Source organism: Molothrus aeneus, chromosome 4, assembly GCF_037042795.1.
Source record: "Molothrus aeneus isolate 106 chromosome 4, BPBGC_Maene_1.0, whole genome shotgun sequence".
NCBI lineage: Eukaryota > Metazoa > Chordata > Aves > Passeriformes > Icteridae > Molothrus > Molothrus aeneus.
This window is the reverse complement of record NC_089649.1, coordinates 15,202,401-15,216,829: the sequence shown is the minus strand read 5'-3', so window position 1 is coordinate 15,216,829 and position 14,429 is coordinate 15,202,401. Positions and strand designations below refer to the sequence as shown.

General features: G+C 40.7%; 1 protein-coding gene across 1 annotated transcript; it reads left to right on the top strand.

Moving 5' to 3' along the window:
- Nucleotides 1-2,361: 2,361 nt before the first annotated feature.
- On the top strand, nucleotides 2,362-12,112 carry TMEM184C (transmembrane protein 184C). The gene is made up of 10 exons (XM_066547977.1): nucleotides 2,362-2,635; nucleotides 4,406-4,536; nucleotides 4,634-4,670; nucleotides 5,399-5,604; nucleotides 6,504-6,578; nucleotides 7,351-7,444; nucleotides 8,397-8,509; nucleotides 9,185-9,284; nucleotides 9,730-9,901; nucleotides 10,307-12,112. The coding sequence occupies exons 1-10, from the start codon at nucleotides 2,519-2,521 to the stop codon at nucleotides 10,597-10,599; spliced, it is 1,338 nt and encodes a 445-aa protein (XP_066404074.1). The 5' UTR covers nucleotides 2,362-2,518; the 3' UTR covers nucleotides 10,600-12,112.
- The last annotated feature ends 2,317 nt before the right edge of the window (nucleotides 12,113-14,429 follow it).

Here is a 14,429-nt window from a genome sequence, read left to right as displayed (position 1 = left end):
CAGTGGCTGGTAAAGCAGGTACAGCCTAAGAACAATACTGCCCACTTCTGTACCAGAAGTAGAGATTTTCTGGAATAATTTCCAATCAGAGTTCAGGAATCCTTGCTGTAAATAAAACAGTTAACATAAGGAATTCTCAGTAAAAAGCTATTAACGTCTCAACAGAAGGACACATAATAGGTAGAGAAGAAAGGGTGCTCTTCAGGTAATACTATTTGCTATAAATAAATGTATTTTTATGTTTAATGAAAGAATTTTTAGTTGGAAGGGACCTCTGGTAATGGTCCACATGACAGTTTTCTTTCTTCACAGATGGTGGGGTATGGGAGGGATTTGTTTCTATCATCTTTGTCAGAGCTGAAAAATTTTATTGCAGAGGTGCTGAGCAGCAACTTTTCCCACCATATTTTGTCACCATACTATATGGCAGAAATCTTATTCCCATGAATGCCATAATCCAAATGGTTTGAAGGGACCTATGGAGGTAGCTAAAAAGTCCCCAGCTAATTTGCGTGCACAAATCTGGGTGACCAAGAAAACAAAGAAGCTGCATTTAAAGTTGCCACCCAAACTGCTGCTTGCAGATGCTTCTAGATCCAAACCCAGTCACTCTCTTCCATGATCACCCCTAAAAGAAACAAGGAAGTAATCAGAATATGGTGGCAGCATTTCCCTAACAAAGATCAATTTCTTATAACTGGTGACAGCCCTCTGATAGAGAAATAATGATGGAAAGGAAAAAAGAAATTAAATCTCATTAATATTTAATAAAATGAAATAAAAACACCCTGGAAAGGCTGGCGGTGTGAGTAAGCACCAGAGAGGAGTGTAGACTGATCAGGTGTTTGTTGTTGGACGTGACATCAAAGAGCTGATATTAAGACCACAATAATTGAGGGGAAATCTGTGATTTTTCACTGTATGAGAATTAATCCTTAGTATCCACCTCACAGGGAAATTATGATCAGGCAAGAGGGACAGCTCAGTTATAACCATGCATCTGCACTTGCATAACACAAAACAAGAACAAAAGATTATGAAATCTATGAAACAAATGGCAAACAAATAAAAATATAATTAATGAACAATAAGTACCACATAGTTTTCCAACCACAATTATAAAACAGTCTATTTCCTTTGCAATTTTAATTTAGTAAAATTTTTATAGGGTTCCATAATCCCAGTTTATTTTATTTTGACATAACTCTCCTTAAAATAAACTTGGAATTCATGAGAGCAGAATGTACATAATGATTGGCACCAACAATAATTCACATCAGTCTCTCCAGTAACAGGGAATGCTGCTAATACAGCTGTTATGTGCAAATTCTGGGGAGTAGCTTTGTTACTCTTTCTCTAATGTTAGAAGCCCTAATAGTGAACTCTGTTCATTTGGTTTTCCCCAATATTTCACAAGCAGCTTCTCTCTGAAAGCCAGGAAGAATATGTATGTTCTGGAGATGGAGTCAGTGCCACGCACTGCTGCTCCCTGACCGCCCAGACAATGCTTGGGAAAGCGCCCCCTTCGCTTTGATGTCAACTACAACTTCTCCACAGAAATAACAGGTCCTGTTCCTCCTCCTTCATGGGAGTTCTTCCAGCACGTTTTAGTAACACCACAAAGTAAAATCGGCATTTGCCTCCTGGAGAATTGGGAGCCGCAGTTCCTCGGCCATTAGGCAGTGTTACCACCTGCGGCCTAATTCAGTTCCTCACCTCAGGGCCTGTGTTTGCCACTGAGCACTGCAGGCTCGGCCGGCGAGCCAGCAGCTTTTACACGGCACTTCCAAACAAACGTTGTACCAACAGTTGAAGTTTAACACCTATTTTGCATTATTTTGCAATTACTGCAATTTTGCAGTATTGGTGCGCCCGCTGGAGCTTTCACTCCTCGGCTATGTCGAACCCACTGCTGGCACAGCGAGGTGCGGCTCTCCAGGGCACTGCGCACCCCGGGCGGTTCCCAGGGAGGCACTGCTCAGGCCCGTGCCGGGCAGGGCAGCGGGAGCAGCGGCTCCGGGCTATCCGGCACCGCAGCCATTCCCGCGGCCATTCCCTGAGGTTCATTCCTTCCTTCAGCTCCAGCCGCTCCGGGAGCGCGGCACAGCCCACTGCCGCCGGCGGAGAGGGGGGGCGGCTGGAACACACCAACCCTCCCAAAGCTAGGGGGGGGCACGGCTGCGCGCTTCCTCCTGTCTGTCCCCCGGTGGGCGGGGCAGAAGTGATGAGCAGGGCTCGGAGCCAATCAGAGAGGTCGGCGGGGCGGGGCAGCCGGAAGCGGTGCCGGGCGGAAGCGCCGCGGGGGCGTGAGCGGGGCAGGGCTGGGCTGGGCTGGGCTGGGCTGGGAGTGCCGGGGCGGGACCGGGCCGGGCCGGGCTGGGATAGGGAGCGCCAGCCGGATACCGAGAGCAGCCGGGATACGGAGCCGAGGCGGCGGCCCCGCCGGTGATGCGCACTCCGCAGGGGCTGCCGGCCCGCTGAGGTCGGTGCGAGGAGCGCCGGCGGCGGCGGCGCGGCCATGCCGTGCACCTGCGGGAACTGGCGGCGATGGATCCGGCCGCTCGTGGTGCTGCTCTACATCGTGGGGCTGCTGGTGGTGGTGCCGCTCTGCGTGTGGGAGCTGCAGAAGCTGGAGGTGAGCGGCGCGGCCGGGCCGCGGGCAGCGGGCTCGGCCCCGGGCAGGGAGGCGGCGAGGAAATGTGCCACCTCATCGGAAAAGTGTAAAAGTATCGAAATCACGGGTGCCAGCAGGATGGATCCAGGCTCTGCTCGGTGGTGCCCAGCAATAGGACAAGAGGCAGCAGCAGAAACTGATGCACAGGAAGTTCCACCTGGATACGAGGAAGAACTTCTTTACTGTGCAGTGACCACACGCAGGAACAGATTGCCCAGAGAGGCTGTGGAGTGTCCCTTCCTGGAGATATTCAAGAACCATCTAGGCACAATCCAGTGCCATGTGCTCTGGGGTGACTCTGCTTGGGCAGGGAGGTTGGACCAGATGACCCACCGTGGTCCCTTCCAACCTGACACATTCCGTGAAAAGACAGGCTGGAGAAGTGCCATGGTGCTGCTGGACTCATTTGTCCTGTTGCTAAAGCCCTAGTGAACTTCAGAGGAACAGAGCAGTGTTTCTTTCCCCTTCTGTTTCTGTAATAGTTGGTGTTTGAACAGTTGGTACAATTCTGAAGAAACTCAAGTCAACCAAGAGTCTCAAAGTGACAATAACAGGTCAGGTTGGAAGGGACCACAGTGGATCACCTGGTCCAACCTCCCTGCTCAAGCAGAGTCGTCCCAGAGCACATGGCACAGGATTGTGTCCAGGCTGTTCTTGAAAATCTCTGTCAGGAGAGATTCCCCACCCTCACTAGACAGTCTGTCCCACTGTGTGGCCCCAGCACAGTAAGGAAGCTCATCTTCATGGTCAGGTGAAACTTCCTGGGCATCAGTTTCTGCCTCTTTCATTGCCTCTTGTCCTATTGCTGGGCACCACCCAGAAGAGTCTGGCTCTCTCCATCAGTTCATCCCAGAACTTAGAGTTTGAAACTTAGTACTAATGCTGGCATTCATAAAGGTATTTCTGTCTGTTTTTGGAGAATTCAGTAGAGCATCTCTATGGATAGAGAAGCTCCTGTTTCATGCTGGCGGTACTGTAACTGTGGTGTGTGAATTACACACATATGATCACATTGCTTCTCTAATAAGAAGTAAATTTTAACCTTAACATATATGTATTGTTCAATGTGATACAGGTCTGTGGCCCTGGAGGTACGCTTTTTCAGGGTATCATTTTCGGGACTTAATGACAGTAAGATCTGTCTTGAATGTGTTGAAAATTTTCGGGTTTGAATTCCTGTTCTGATGCATAATGCATGCTCAGCATAATAGGTGTTTATATCCAAGTTTATACCATTAAGTCTGATACTTGTAGAGAAACTGATCAGAAGTAAAACTAGAAAACAACAGGAGACATGGGATGTTGATGTATAGGGGATCAGAGAAACGATTCTCATCAAAGGCAACTGACAAGAATCTCCTAAGTTTCTCAGGTTTTGGTACTTAGGATTATTAGTTGTTTTTCATAGAGCTATGATTTAAAATTTCAACCCTGTGTTTTAGCAGACATTGTGGTTTTATGTATCTACATCCATATCTATTTCAGTTTGTTAAATGAAAACTAATTGATTACTATTTGGAACTTGATTTTAAAGCTACAAAGACTTTAAATCCACAGGTTTTCAGAAACTTTATAATGCAGCACTGAATGAAGACAAGTTCCACACATAAAACAAGGAACCTGTTGTGGGTTTCAGTAAATTAAGTACTGGGCATTACTCTGCTTTTGTGGAATGTTTTGTGTACTTGTAATAACTCGACAGTATTAAGACTGAAACTTTGATCTTGCAAGGTTGGAATTCATACCAAGGCATGGTTTATCGCTGGGATATTTCTGCTAATGACTATTCCAATATCTCTCTGGGGGATACTGCAACACTTAGTCCATTATACTCAACCTGAATTACAGAAACCAATCATAAGGTAATATTTCATGTTTTACCTATGCTACAAATGTTGGATTTAATTCAGACTAAAAATACCTTTAGTAATGTAAAATGTTCTTTTGTTGTTGTGACAGGATTCTGTGGATGGTGCCGATTTACAGTTTAGACAGTGTAAGTGTTCTCTTACTGTTACCAGCTCAATCAAATTCTGTTTGTTGTGGGAGTGAGGGAAAACAGTGTCAGGCAGAATCTGTGCTGCATCTAGGGGGTAGTCCTAGAAACTTCTAGGCATTCCTGTTTATGGAGCATGTCAGAAGCATAGCTCTAGTCATACCACATTCTTCTTTTGGAGATTTGGGGTTGCTTTTGATAACCTTTCTTAGCCCTGTCCATGAGTATCCTTTATGATGCGGAAGGGGGTATGACAGGAGCCTTTTGCCCTTCCATCTTAATAGCAGAAGTGGAAACAGGACTGATCCAAGAACTGCCTTAAAATTCAGTGCTGTACCTTCCTTACCCGAGTTAGGCTTACTACTAGAATTCTTACTACTAGAATTCTTTCCTGAGTTATGCTGAGTGCTAAAATGATTTCTTTTTGGTTCGGGGGACAAAGGATAACATTAACCTTTGTGCAGTTTGTGATAGTCAGAAACTGAGAGCTCTGGCAGCTGATCCATAACCACAGTTTCACTAAAAGTAAAAAGTTAGGTTTTGGTCTGAAACTCACCCGTGTGTGTTATTTTGTAGCTGTAGCATTGCTCTCCCCTTAGCCCAGTGCTCTCGCCTTAGCCCTCTTTGGTCAGTGCTTGCTGGCTCCAGAGCTTGCTGAAGCAGTGTTGTCGTTGGGATCCCTTTTGTCTTTCTCGCACATAACCTTTTGTGTACCTCTCTTCTTGCAGTGGATAGCTTTGAAATACCCCAAGATTGCAATATATGTGGATACATGTCGAGAATGCTATGAAGCTTATGTCATCTATAACTTTATGGTTTTTCTTTCAAATTACTTAACCAACCGGTACCCAAACCTGGTGTTAATAATAGAGGCGAAAGATCAGCAGAGACATCTGCCCCCTCTCTGTTGCTGTCCCTCGTGGGCTATGGGAGAGTGAGTATATCATGACATCTTCAAGCTCTAGGCTGTGTAGGCAGATCCAAACATTTTGTTTTCATACTTAGCAGCATAACAATTGCTGCTTGATGGAGGGAGTTTATGGTTTGTATGGGTTTGATCAGCTGTGAACCTCTGCTGAAAGCAGCTGTGGACGAGTGACAATCAAGCTATAAAACATCCTCTGATTTGGACTTAGTTACTAATATGCGGATTGACTCAGGAGGTGCTGAAGGAAATTCTTATTTTTGAGAAATATTAAAAAAAAGTTCTCCTGGAATCTGCTTCCTTTGCTCTTTGCCACAAACCTCATGTGGAGCTGGGAGTAGACTGGGTAGCCTGTTGTTTTTACTTCAGATGAAGGGTGAAAGGCCTTATGTATCTGCACTGTTTATATCTGAATGCTTAAAGTGATAAAATCTCTCAGGAGATTTTGATTTTGATAAAGCTGTTTGGGGTGAGGAGAAGGGAAGGTGGGTTTCAGTGATCACAGCTTCTTTATACAGCTTGCCATACTGGGCAAAGAGCTTTGGTTCTCTTAAGCATTTAGGGCAATTATTATGATTTTTAAGTCTCTTATATTTAGACTCAAAGTTTTTCTTACATCTTCAAATACAGCAAAAATTGCATTCTCTTTGTTTAGTCCAGCCAGAAGCTTTTCATGGCTAAAATAAGTGAATCATTGAATATTTCCTGTAATGTGTCTGTAAAAATCCAGCTCTTTTGTGTGTTTTGTGTATACACTCTGTATGATGCAACATCTTAAGTCCTGGCTGTAGAAGTTGAAATTACCATCAAATTAAAATTTAACTTAGTAAATCTATTGAGAATAGGACTCATCCATAAGAGAATTGTATTGAAATCCTTGTACAATGAGTTTTTTGTTTCTCTTTCAGAGTTTTATTGTTTAGATGTAAACTGGGTGTTTTGCAGTACACTGTTGTCAGACCATTTACTACCATCATTGCTTTGTAAGTATACTAATAAATAATTAATATTGATCTTCAGGATATGATTTTGAGTTACACTGGAAAGAATTGTCATGCCCTTTGTATTGGATCAAGGCAGTTTGAAAGCAGACTTGTGTTGCATGCTAAATAGGTCTCAACAATTTGAATCAACTTATGATTTCTTTATGGCTTTTCTATAGCAAATGACTATTTGCAGAATTGAAATCATGAATACTTAATGCCAGCTTCTGTAATCAGTGGGATAGAATGTGAAGTACTGTTGGGGTGGGAAAAAACATTTTTATGATCTCTTAATTTTTAGATTCTTTTTTCCTCCTCCCTTTTTTTCATTGACTTCAACAACTGAGAAGTTTTAAAGGCAGATTTCTTGTAACTTCTAAATTTTTTTTAAACTTCACATGTGACAAGCCTGACTGCGTGCCTTCATATCATACAGCCTGTGTTTGTAAAAGAACAGTAGACAGTCAGGCATGATGATGCTGAAAGCTTAATTTCATGAGCTTTGCATTGATGGTCATTACTGTTAATTCTGTGAGACTGTGAAAAAAGTTGCTACTCACAATGAATATCCATATAAATATTTCTATTTTTTATATTTATATATATATATACACATGCTGTTGGAAACTGATTCTTGTGCAGGCCCCCAGTGCCCATATTTGAGTACCAGAAGAGGTTTTGAATTCTAAGGATTGACTGATACAGTGAGGATGTAGCACTTGAGGGAAGTGATCTGTTACTCCATAGTGATTAATTCTAAAAATTCTTCCAGAATTTGTGAACTGGTGGGAGTGTATGATGAAGGAAACTTCAGCTTCAACAATGCATGGACTTACCTAGTTATACTTAACAACATGTCGCAGCTAGTGAGTATCAGGAGTACATCTTTCTGCTCTTGGAATTCATCAGTATTATGTGAATCTTCTATGTGAACTGTTGGCAGTGATTGTGTAAATGTCTGGTAATTCTTACAGGTAGAATATTTTCTATTTTAAGTCAAAAATGCTGTCTGTTAAATATTATGTATGAAAAAACTGGAAAACCCGATAATCTAAAACTTTGTTATTTTTACAATGAAGCTCCATTAAGTAAGCACCTTTCTACCCCAAATTATTTGATGGGTGAGGTGGTCTGGCCCAGGCATTAGAGCTGCAGACCTGCCCCTCTCTGGTAAGAGATGACTCCACTTGCCCCCACAGCTTCCTCCCAGCACTCATACAAAGAATCAATATGTTAAAAATTCTGTGTTAAAAATGGTGATAACATTCACAGGAAAAAAATAAAAATGGTGTGTGCAGTGCTGAGAGTGTGGCCTACTCAACATCTTTTTTTTGTTGGGTCAGCTGTCAAATAATGTCAGGGTAAGATGTTAGCCCCTAAAATTGAGAGTTTCATTTTGGAGTCCATGGATTGCTCTTACTTCTCTTGGCAACAGCAGCAGGAGTCAGAACAGCATAACAACTAGGATCATTTGGAAATTCTGTCCTACTCTTGCTGCCACCCCTGTGTTTGATGGGTCACTGTCACAGAGGGAGCTGTAATTGCTTTCTGCTGTGACAGCAGTCCCAACAGCAGCACCAGCTTCTGTGTCCTGGTTGAAATGATTGGAATTTCAGGAAGAAAAAGAAAAGAAAGTGCTTTAAAACAGAAAGGCAAAGATGCCATAAAACCAAAGCCTCTTTTTTAAAAAAATAGATAGCATTTTAAGGTTGTCTCGTGCTATGATACATATTTTAGCTGTAGAAGTGGTGTAACACAAGTCCCTCACAAAATAAACATGGATTTGAAAGCTTTCATTAATTTTCTTTTCCTTGTCAGTTTGCCATGTATTGTCTGGTGCTGTTTTATAAAGTACTGCGTGAGGAACTGAACCCTATCCAGCCTGTTGGCAAGTTCCTTTGTGTGAAGATGGTAGTTTTTGTTTCTTTTTGGTAAGTGGATTTTTTACTTGTTACTTCTTGCTCTCAGAGCAGATTGTAGAAGAGCTAAAAAGGCTGGATTTGTTATGAAGTTAGAGGGCTTAGAATGTCCACCCATAATCTTAGTGAGCTGCAGTGAGGGGAAGAGGGTACTACTGGTTGGAGAGAGCAGTCTTGTTCACTTAAGATTATTTTTTAGACTTGCTCTTTTGTAAGGTGATTCTCAAGAATATAACTTATTTTAGAATCTTTACTTGCAGTTATTTCAAAACTAATTTCCTTTTAAAAGTAAAAAAATTACTTGTTCAAAATAAGTTATTGTAAGTTAAATAAAAATTGCTGTTTGAGCATTGGTCACACTGAGCTGCTAATGAGGGAGTGTATTTGACTATCAGAGCATTCCTTTCTGAGCTACAGCAACATCCTGAAAGAGAAGGAACTTGTTCTAATGACTAACTGGAGCAAGAAACTCTTCTTTAGTTCTCTGTTCTGTTGGTCTTTAGGGTGAGGGATGAATGACATATCTCATTAAGTTTGTTTCCTCCTCTTCAAATCTAAGTATATGAACAGAAAAGGTTTTTTTAAGATTGTTCCTATGTACACGTATGACTAGATTTGCTTGCAGATTTTTGGCACTACTGTTACAGTTCTAATACAAATACTTCTTATTATAAATTCTCTTTATAGGCAGGCTGTGCTCATTGCATTGCTGGTGAAAGTTGGTGTTATTTCTGAGAAACACACCTGGGATTGGCAAAGTGTGGAAGCTGTGGCTACAGGCTTACAGGTAGGAGCAGATGGTTATTTCTGGGCAGAAATGGTTATATGTAAGATGACACAGCTGATCTCAAGGAAATACTTGGAAATACTCAAGGAAGTAACACAGGCTTGATTAGTAATGATTTATTCTAAGCTGGGCTAAGTTTCAGTCAATGAGCCCATGTGAGTTTTATGCTTAACACTTCTATATCCATGGCAGAAGGAATGTGCCCCAGTGAAGTATGTCTGCGTTTCTTCTTGCAGGTATTCATTGTAGAGCTGCTGCTTGTTAAATTATCTGTTTTAAGTGAAGTCCTGTATGTATGGCTCTCTGAAAGCTGCCATGAATATATTGGTGGAAAGGTAGCTGATGTCAGTATCCCAGGGCAATTGCAGCCTTTCAGTTGTAGAAGAAACCCAGAACTATTTTTCTCCAGTTATGAATGATTAAGTCAGTATCTCTGTCATTGCAGGATTTTATAATTTGTGTGGAGATGTTTCTGGCTGCTATTGCACATCACTACAGTTTTTCCTATAAACCTTATGTTCAAGAAGCTGAAGAAGGCTCATGCTTTGACTCCTTCCTTGCAATGTGGGATATTTCTGATCTAAGGGCAGATATCTCCGAACAGGTTCGAAATGTGGGTAAGTAACAGGATTTGTACAATCTATCAACAGCATCTGTATTTCCAGCTTCATGTCACACTATTGCCCACCTTTATAGCAGCCTGAGAACATTCTATTACCAAATCAGTGGCAGCTGCATGCCTAGAGGATTTCATGGTTTATCTGGCACTTTTTTCTTTCCAGAATTCCTGACTGATTTAGAGTCTAGTTTTTAATTTTTCTTTTAAAAAGAAAAGGTTAGGTAAGTTGTTTTTCTCTAAAATGGAAAGACATACTTTTCTTTATTAAAACTAATAATGCCCATGTAAAACAAATACAAAACAAAGACTTATCTTCTAATTTAACATGACTGTTTTAGAGTTTATGTGTTCAAAGACCAGTGTTGGAAGGATTAAAAAACCTTTTCATTTTGCATAATTCTAGGGAGGACAGTTTTGGGCCAGCCAAGGAAAATGTTTTTTGCTGAGGATCATGAACAAAATGAGCATACAAGTTTACTGTCTTCATCTACTCAAGACCCAATTTCTGATGCTTCTTCAATGCCATCTTCACCCATGGGTCACTATCAGGGGTTTGGACACACTGTGACCCCTCTCACAACACCAACGACAGCCCCTGCAGTGGATGGGATTTTTAACCCTTCTGCCAGTCAGGATGCTGAAGAATCACCTGAACTAGAGAACAACTTAGCAGAGAAAGCTCTGGATAAAAGTTAAACTTGCCTTTTCTTTGAATGTGTCAAGGAGTCATTACATACTTGCCACACGTGTCCTGTTAACATGTACTGTTAAGGATGGAATTTGAAAAGCTTGGGAAAGCTGCTGCATGGACAGGAAGAGGATATGGTATGGCTGTAACTGACATCTGAATCCAGAATCTGTAATGGATGGGAGCATCTGCGAGTACCCCATGGATATGAAACACGCACACTGTTTCTGCATAAATTTAAGCATCATTTTCTTAAACTGCTAAATGCTTCCACATCATATCAAAATTACACTGAATTTCATTAGTGCAAAAGAAACATTTTAAAAAAATCCTCTGCTCATATAAAAATAAAGTGCAAATACTGCTAGCAATGGGAAAGCCTAATTTCAAGAATGTATTTTAAGGAGAGCAGTAGCAAAAATTGTTTGTGTTAACTTTGCTTGTCTTAATGATGGTTAGCTTCCATAGCCAGTGCTGAATGGAATGTGGGTGAAATGATAGCTTCTGTACAGATGCCATCTTCTTCCCATTCCTACATGGCTAAATAAAGTCCCTTCATGAAGATAGTTACTACCAAGCATTAGTAAAGAATCTCTACAAAGGAAACATTCCCTGAAGGCCTTGCTATCATGCCCAGATCATATGGTTGGTGTTATCTGTTGTCTTTAAGGCTCATAGTTTGTAAGTCTTTTATATCCAGAAGAGACAGCCAGGATGGTAGGTTTGGATTAATACTTTACCTTGACTATTCTTTTCCCTAGCCTTCTAAAATAAGAATAATGGTTACTTACCTTAAAATACATGGAGGGGGAATGAAGGATATCAAAAAGGAAGTAGAAAACAAAACTGATTTCTTTATTTTGGGCTGCAGTAAGTTCTTTAACACTTAAGTTTTTTTTTAAGCTGTTAAAGTGGGATATCTTGTGTCTGTAGTAATTTGTGTTCTTAAATTTGTGTCTGTGTGTGATCGTATTATGCTTCTAGGATAGCCTGGATTCAAATGTAATGTTTTTTTTTTTTTTTTTTCCCAGAGAAGACCTTTGCTGAGGTAAAACTATGTAGTAATCTAATACTGGAGTTACTAGGACTAGATTTCAGCCCAAGAAGCAGTACACTTGTATCAAAATGTTACTTTGCAAAAACTGACAATGTCAGTTTTTTGTTTTTATCCCATTATCAGATTTTTACTATTATTGCATGTTTGCAATCTGACAAAAACAACCAAACCAGTAGAGCACTACTTTTTAAATGACAAGATCTTAAGTTTCTTATTCAGCATTGTTAGCATTTCCAGGATAAATGTTTAACTTCTGGCTGTCAGTAAATTCATCTTAAGTGCTTCTTTTGCAGTACTAGTGTGATGTAAATATTGCGCCTTACTCACTAGGCTGCATATTTTATAGCTGAGTATGTACTTGCTGTATCTGAAGTTAGTGAGAAAGTGAAAATCATGATTTCCAATTTGCCAACTCATTGCCTTTGTTGTAAATAAGCAATTAAAGATTTTATTTAAACGGTTCACCTTCCAGCAATTTGATTTACTCTTACAATAATTTAAGAGTGTGAATGACACATGACTACAACCATCCTCAGAGAAGAAGAGGATCTTAAGTAGAACTACTGCAAGAGTTTGTGCTTTCAGTATTTCATGGCTTCTACTGTAAAGGGAATTCTTGTTTGGGTTTATGAAAAATCAGAATCTTCTAATCCATGCTTGATCCCAGGTATCACCTTATGCATGTACCAGCTTTGCTCTAAAAGGAAGCAACTTGTACAGGATCACAGTGCATTGGGACCTCAGTGCCCACTGCAGCCACTACCAGAAATAACCTGATTTCCTGCATCTATACAGGTAAAAAGGGGCAGGGGTAGGAGTAGTATCTGAGGGAGCAGGGCTGCTGCAAGCAGAGTAGCTACTCTGCTCTAGCTCTTCAAAAACCTCACTCTCAAGAATTTTTTTTTAATACTTGAAGTTATGTCTGTTTGGTATAAAACAGGTTCAGAGAGGACCTTGATAGGAAAACAGCTATTTAAGTGTCTTGGTTAATTCTTTCAGGGTATTTCTTGAAAGCTACTAAGTTATTATTATTCAGTTATTCTATTTGCACAACATAATATTCCTGCTTGTTTGTTTCTTTCTGGGAGAAAAGTTATTTTTTTTAATTGCAGCAGCTTATAGGATCGTACCTTTCCCTAAAAACTGCTATTGAATTTAAAAAATAAATACTAATCTTGCAATGATACTTACCCTGTCTTTTGAAAACCACTACCACAGTATTCCACAGCAAAACCTATCACAATTACATAAAAAGTTCATTTGCAAATTGTCCATTTTCCTCTTAACTGTATTTATTCCTCTGCTGTTTTATGCCAAATCTCCTCCCGAGTTTTTTAATCAGAAGTCTTGAGGATTGCTCTTGCCTTACTCAAGGAGACTAGAATGTCTTTCATTTGTCTTGGAGTCACTTGCCTTTCATCCTAATTACAAAAATTTTAATAAATACATCTAACCTACACTGTAAGGTTTTTGTTTTTATCAGAGGTGTTCTTGCACAAGAAACCTGAACACTTTTCTATACAACTGCACTCTGGTGAAATCACTATGTACCAGGTTTAGTTGTGTCAGACTAACTTAACATTTTATGGATCATGGTTTTGTGTTTAAGAAACATATTTTTATGTAGTATCAAAAGCCTCTGTCCTACTCTCATTCACTTGCATTTCATTATACGTTGTACCCCTTGGATGAAGGATGGTATCCAGTTACTTTATCTTCAGAAAACATTACTTTGTGCCTCTACTTTGGAAAAAAAATAAAATGGAGATGTTTCCTCCACCCTTCTAAAAGCAGCTTTATTATAGCAATTTCTCAGGTGCAGGTTCAGCTGAGGCTGAGACAACTCCAGCTCTAACAGTCTCTGAAGTTAAAGTGAGTGGACTTTACAGAAATTGATATATAGAAATAAGTTAAACTATCTGAAATGTTTGACTTAATGAAGAGTATATCATGACTTCAGCAGGCCCAGAGCTTATAGAAGAATCATTTTTGGATGGCTCTTTATACTTGCTGCTGTTAAGGCAAGATCACAGAATTGCCTCTTCTCCATTAAACAGCCTGAACATTAAAAAGAAGCTTAGCTACAGAAAAATCTTGGTAACAGTCTTCCTCCTCTCTGCAGAGGTAGAATCAGTGCTGAGTTCAAAGCTTTTATTAGTCTTCCACTTGTGTACAAATTTAGTAGAAGGAACTGGTTACCTGCATTATACCAAGATGTAATGCTGTAGACGATCGCTGGGAGCACTGCAGTGACAGCTGTCTTTTATACAACTTCCTACAGATAAGTTAATTCCCATTGTACTCCCAGAAAAAAAACTCTGGGGCATTCTAAAAAGTTTACCAGTTTTACCTTCCACTATATAGCTTGAGTTACCCAACAGCCCTCCTTTACAGCTTTTTAGAATGCTCTGTGTGCAGCACTAATTAGTGATACTGCAGCTGGAATGCTGTTCAGTCCTCCCACAAGGGGAACATCTCAATACACTGATGTAGGAGGCTCTGGCAACTAAGAAGTTGAATCACAGTTTGAGAAAGAAGGACTCTGTCCCAAACAGCCACAGCTGTTTATTGCTGGTACAGGTACCCAGGTGCTTTGTTCCCCTCTACAGCTGACCCGGTAGCAGAACTCTGTCCCACTGCTGCAGTCACTACACAAGCCAGCAATCAGGTTTGTGCTGCAGTGAAGACAATACCTCCTCTAGCTTGGTAGGATACCCTTACAGTGCAAATTCTAGTCCACCACTGGAACCTAAGTATTTCTTATTACAGCAACAAATCAGC

Excerpts from the sequence above, each read along its gene's own strand:
- TMEM184C (XM_066547977.1), top strand. The coding sequence starts at position 2,519 with ATGCCGTGCACCTGCGGGAACTGGCGGCGATGGATCCGGCCGCTCGTG. Across the intron at positions 2,636-4,405 it reads GGGAGCTGCAGAAGCTGGAG|GTTGGAATTCATACCAAGGC; the intron begins GTGAGCGGCGCG and ends TGATCTTGCAAG. Across the intron at positions 9,285-9,729 it reads CTGTGGCTACAGGCTTACAG|GATTTTATAATTTGTGTGGA; the intron begins GTAGGAGCAGAT and ends CTGTCATTGCAG.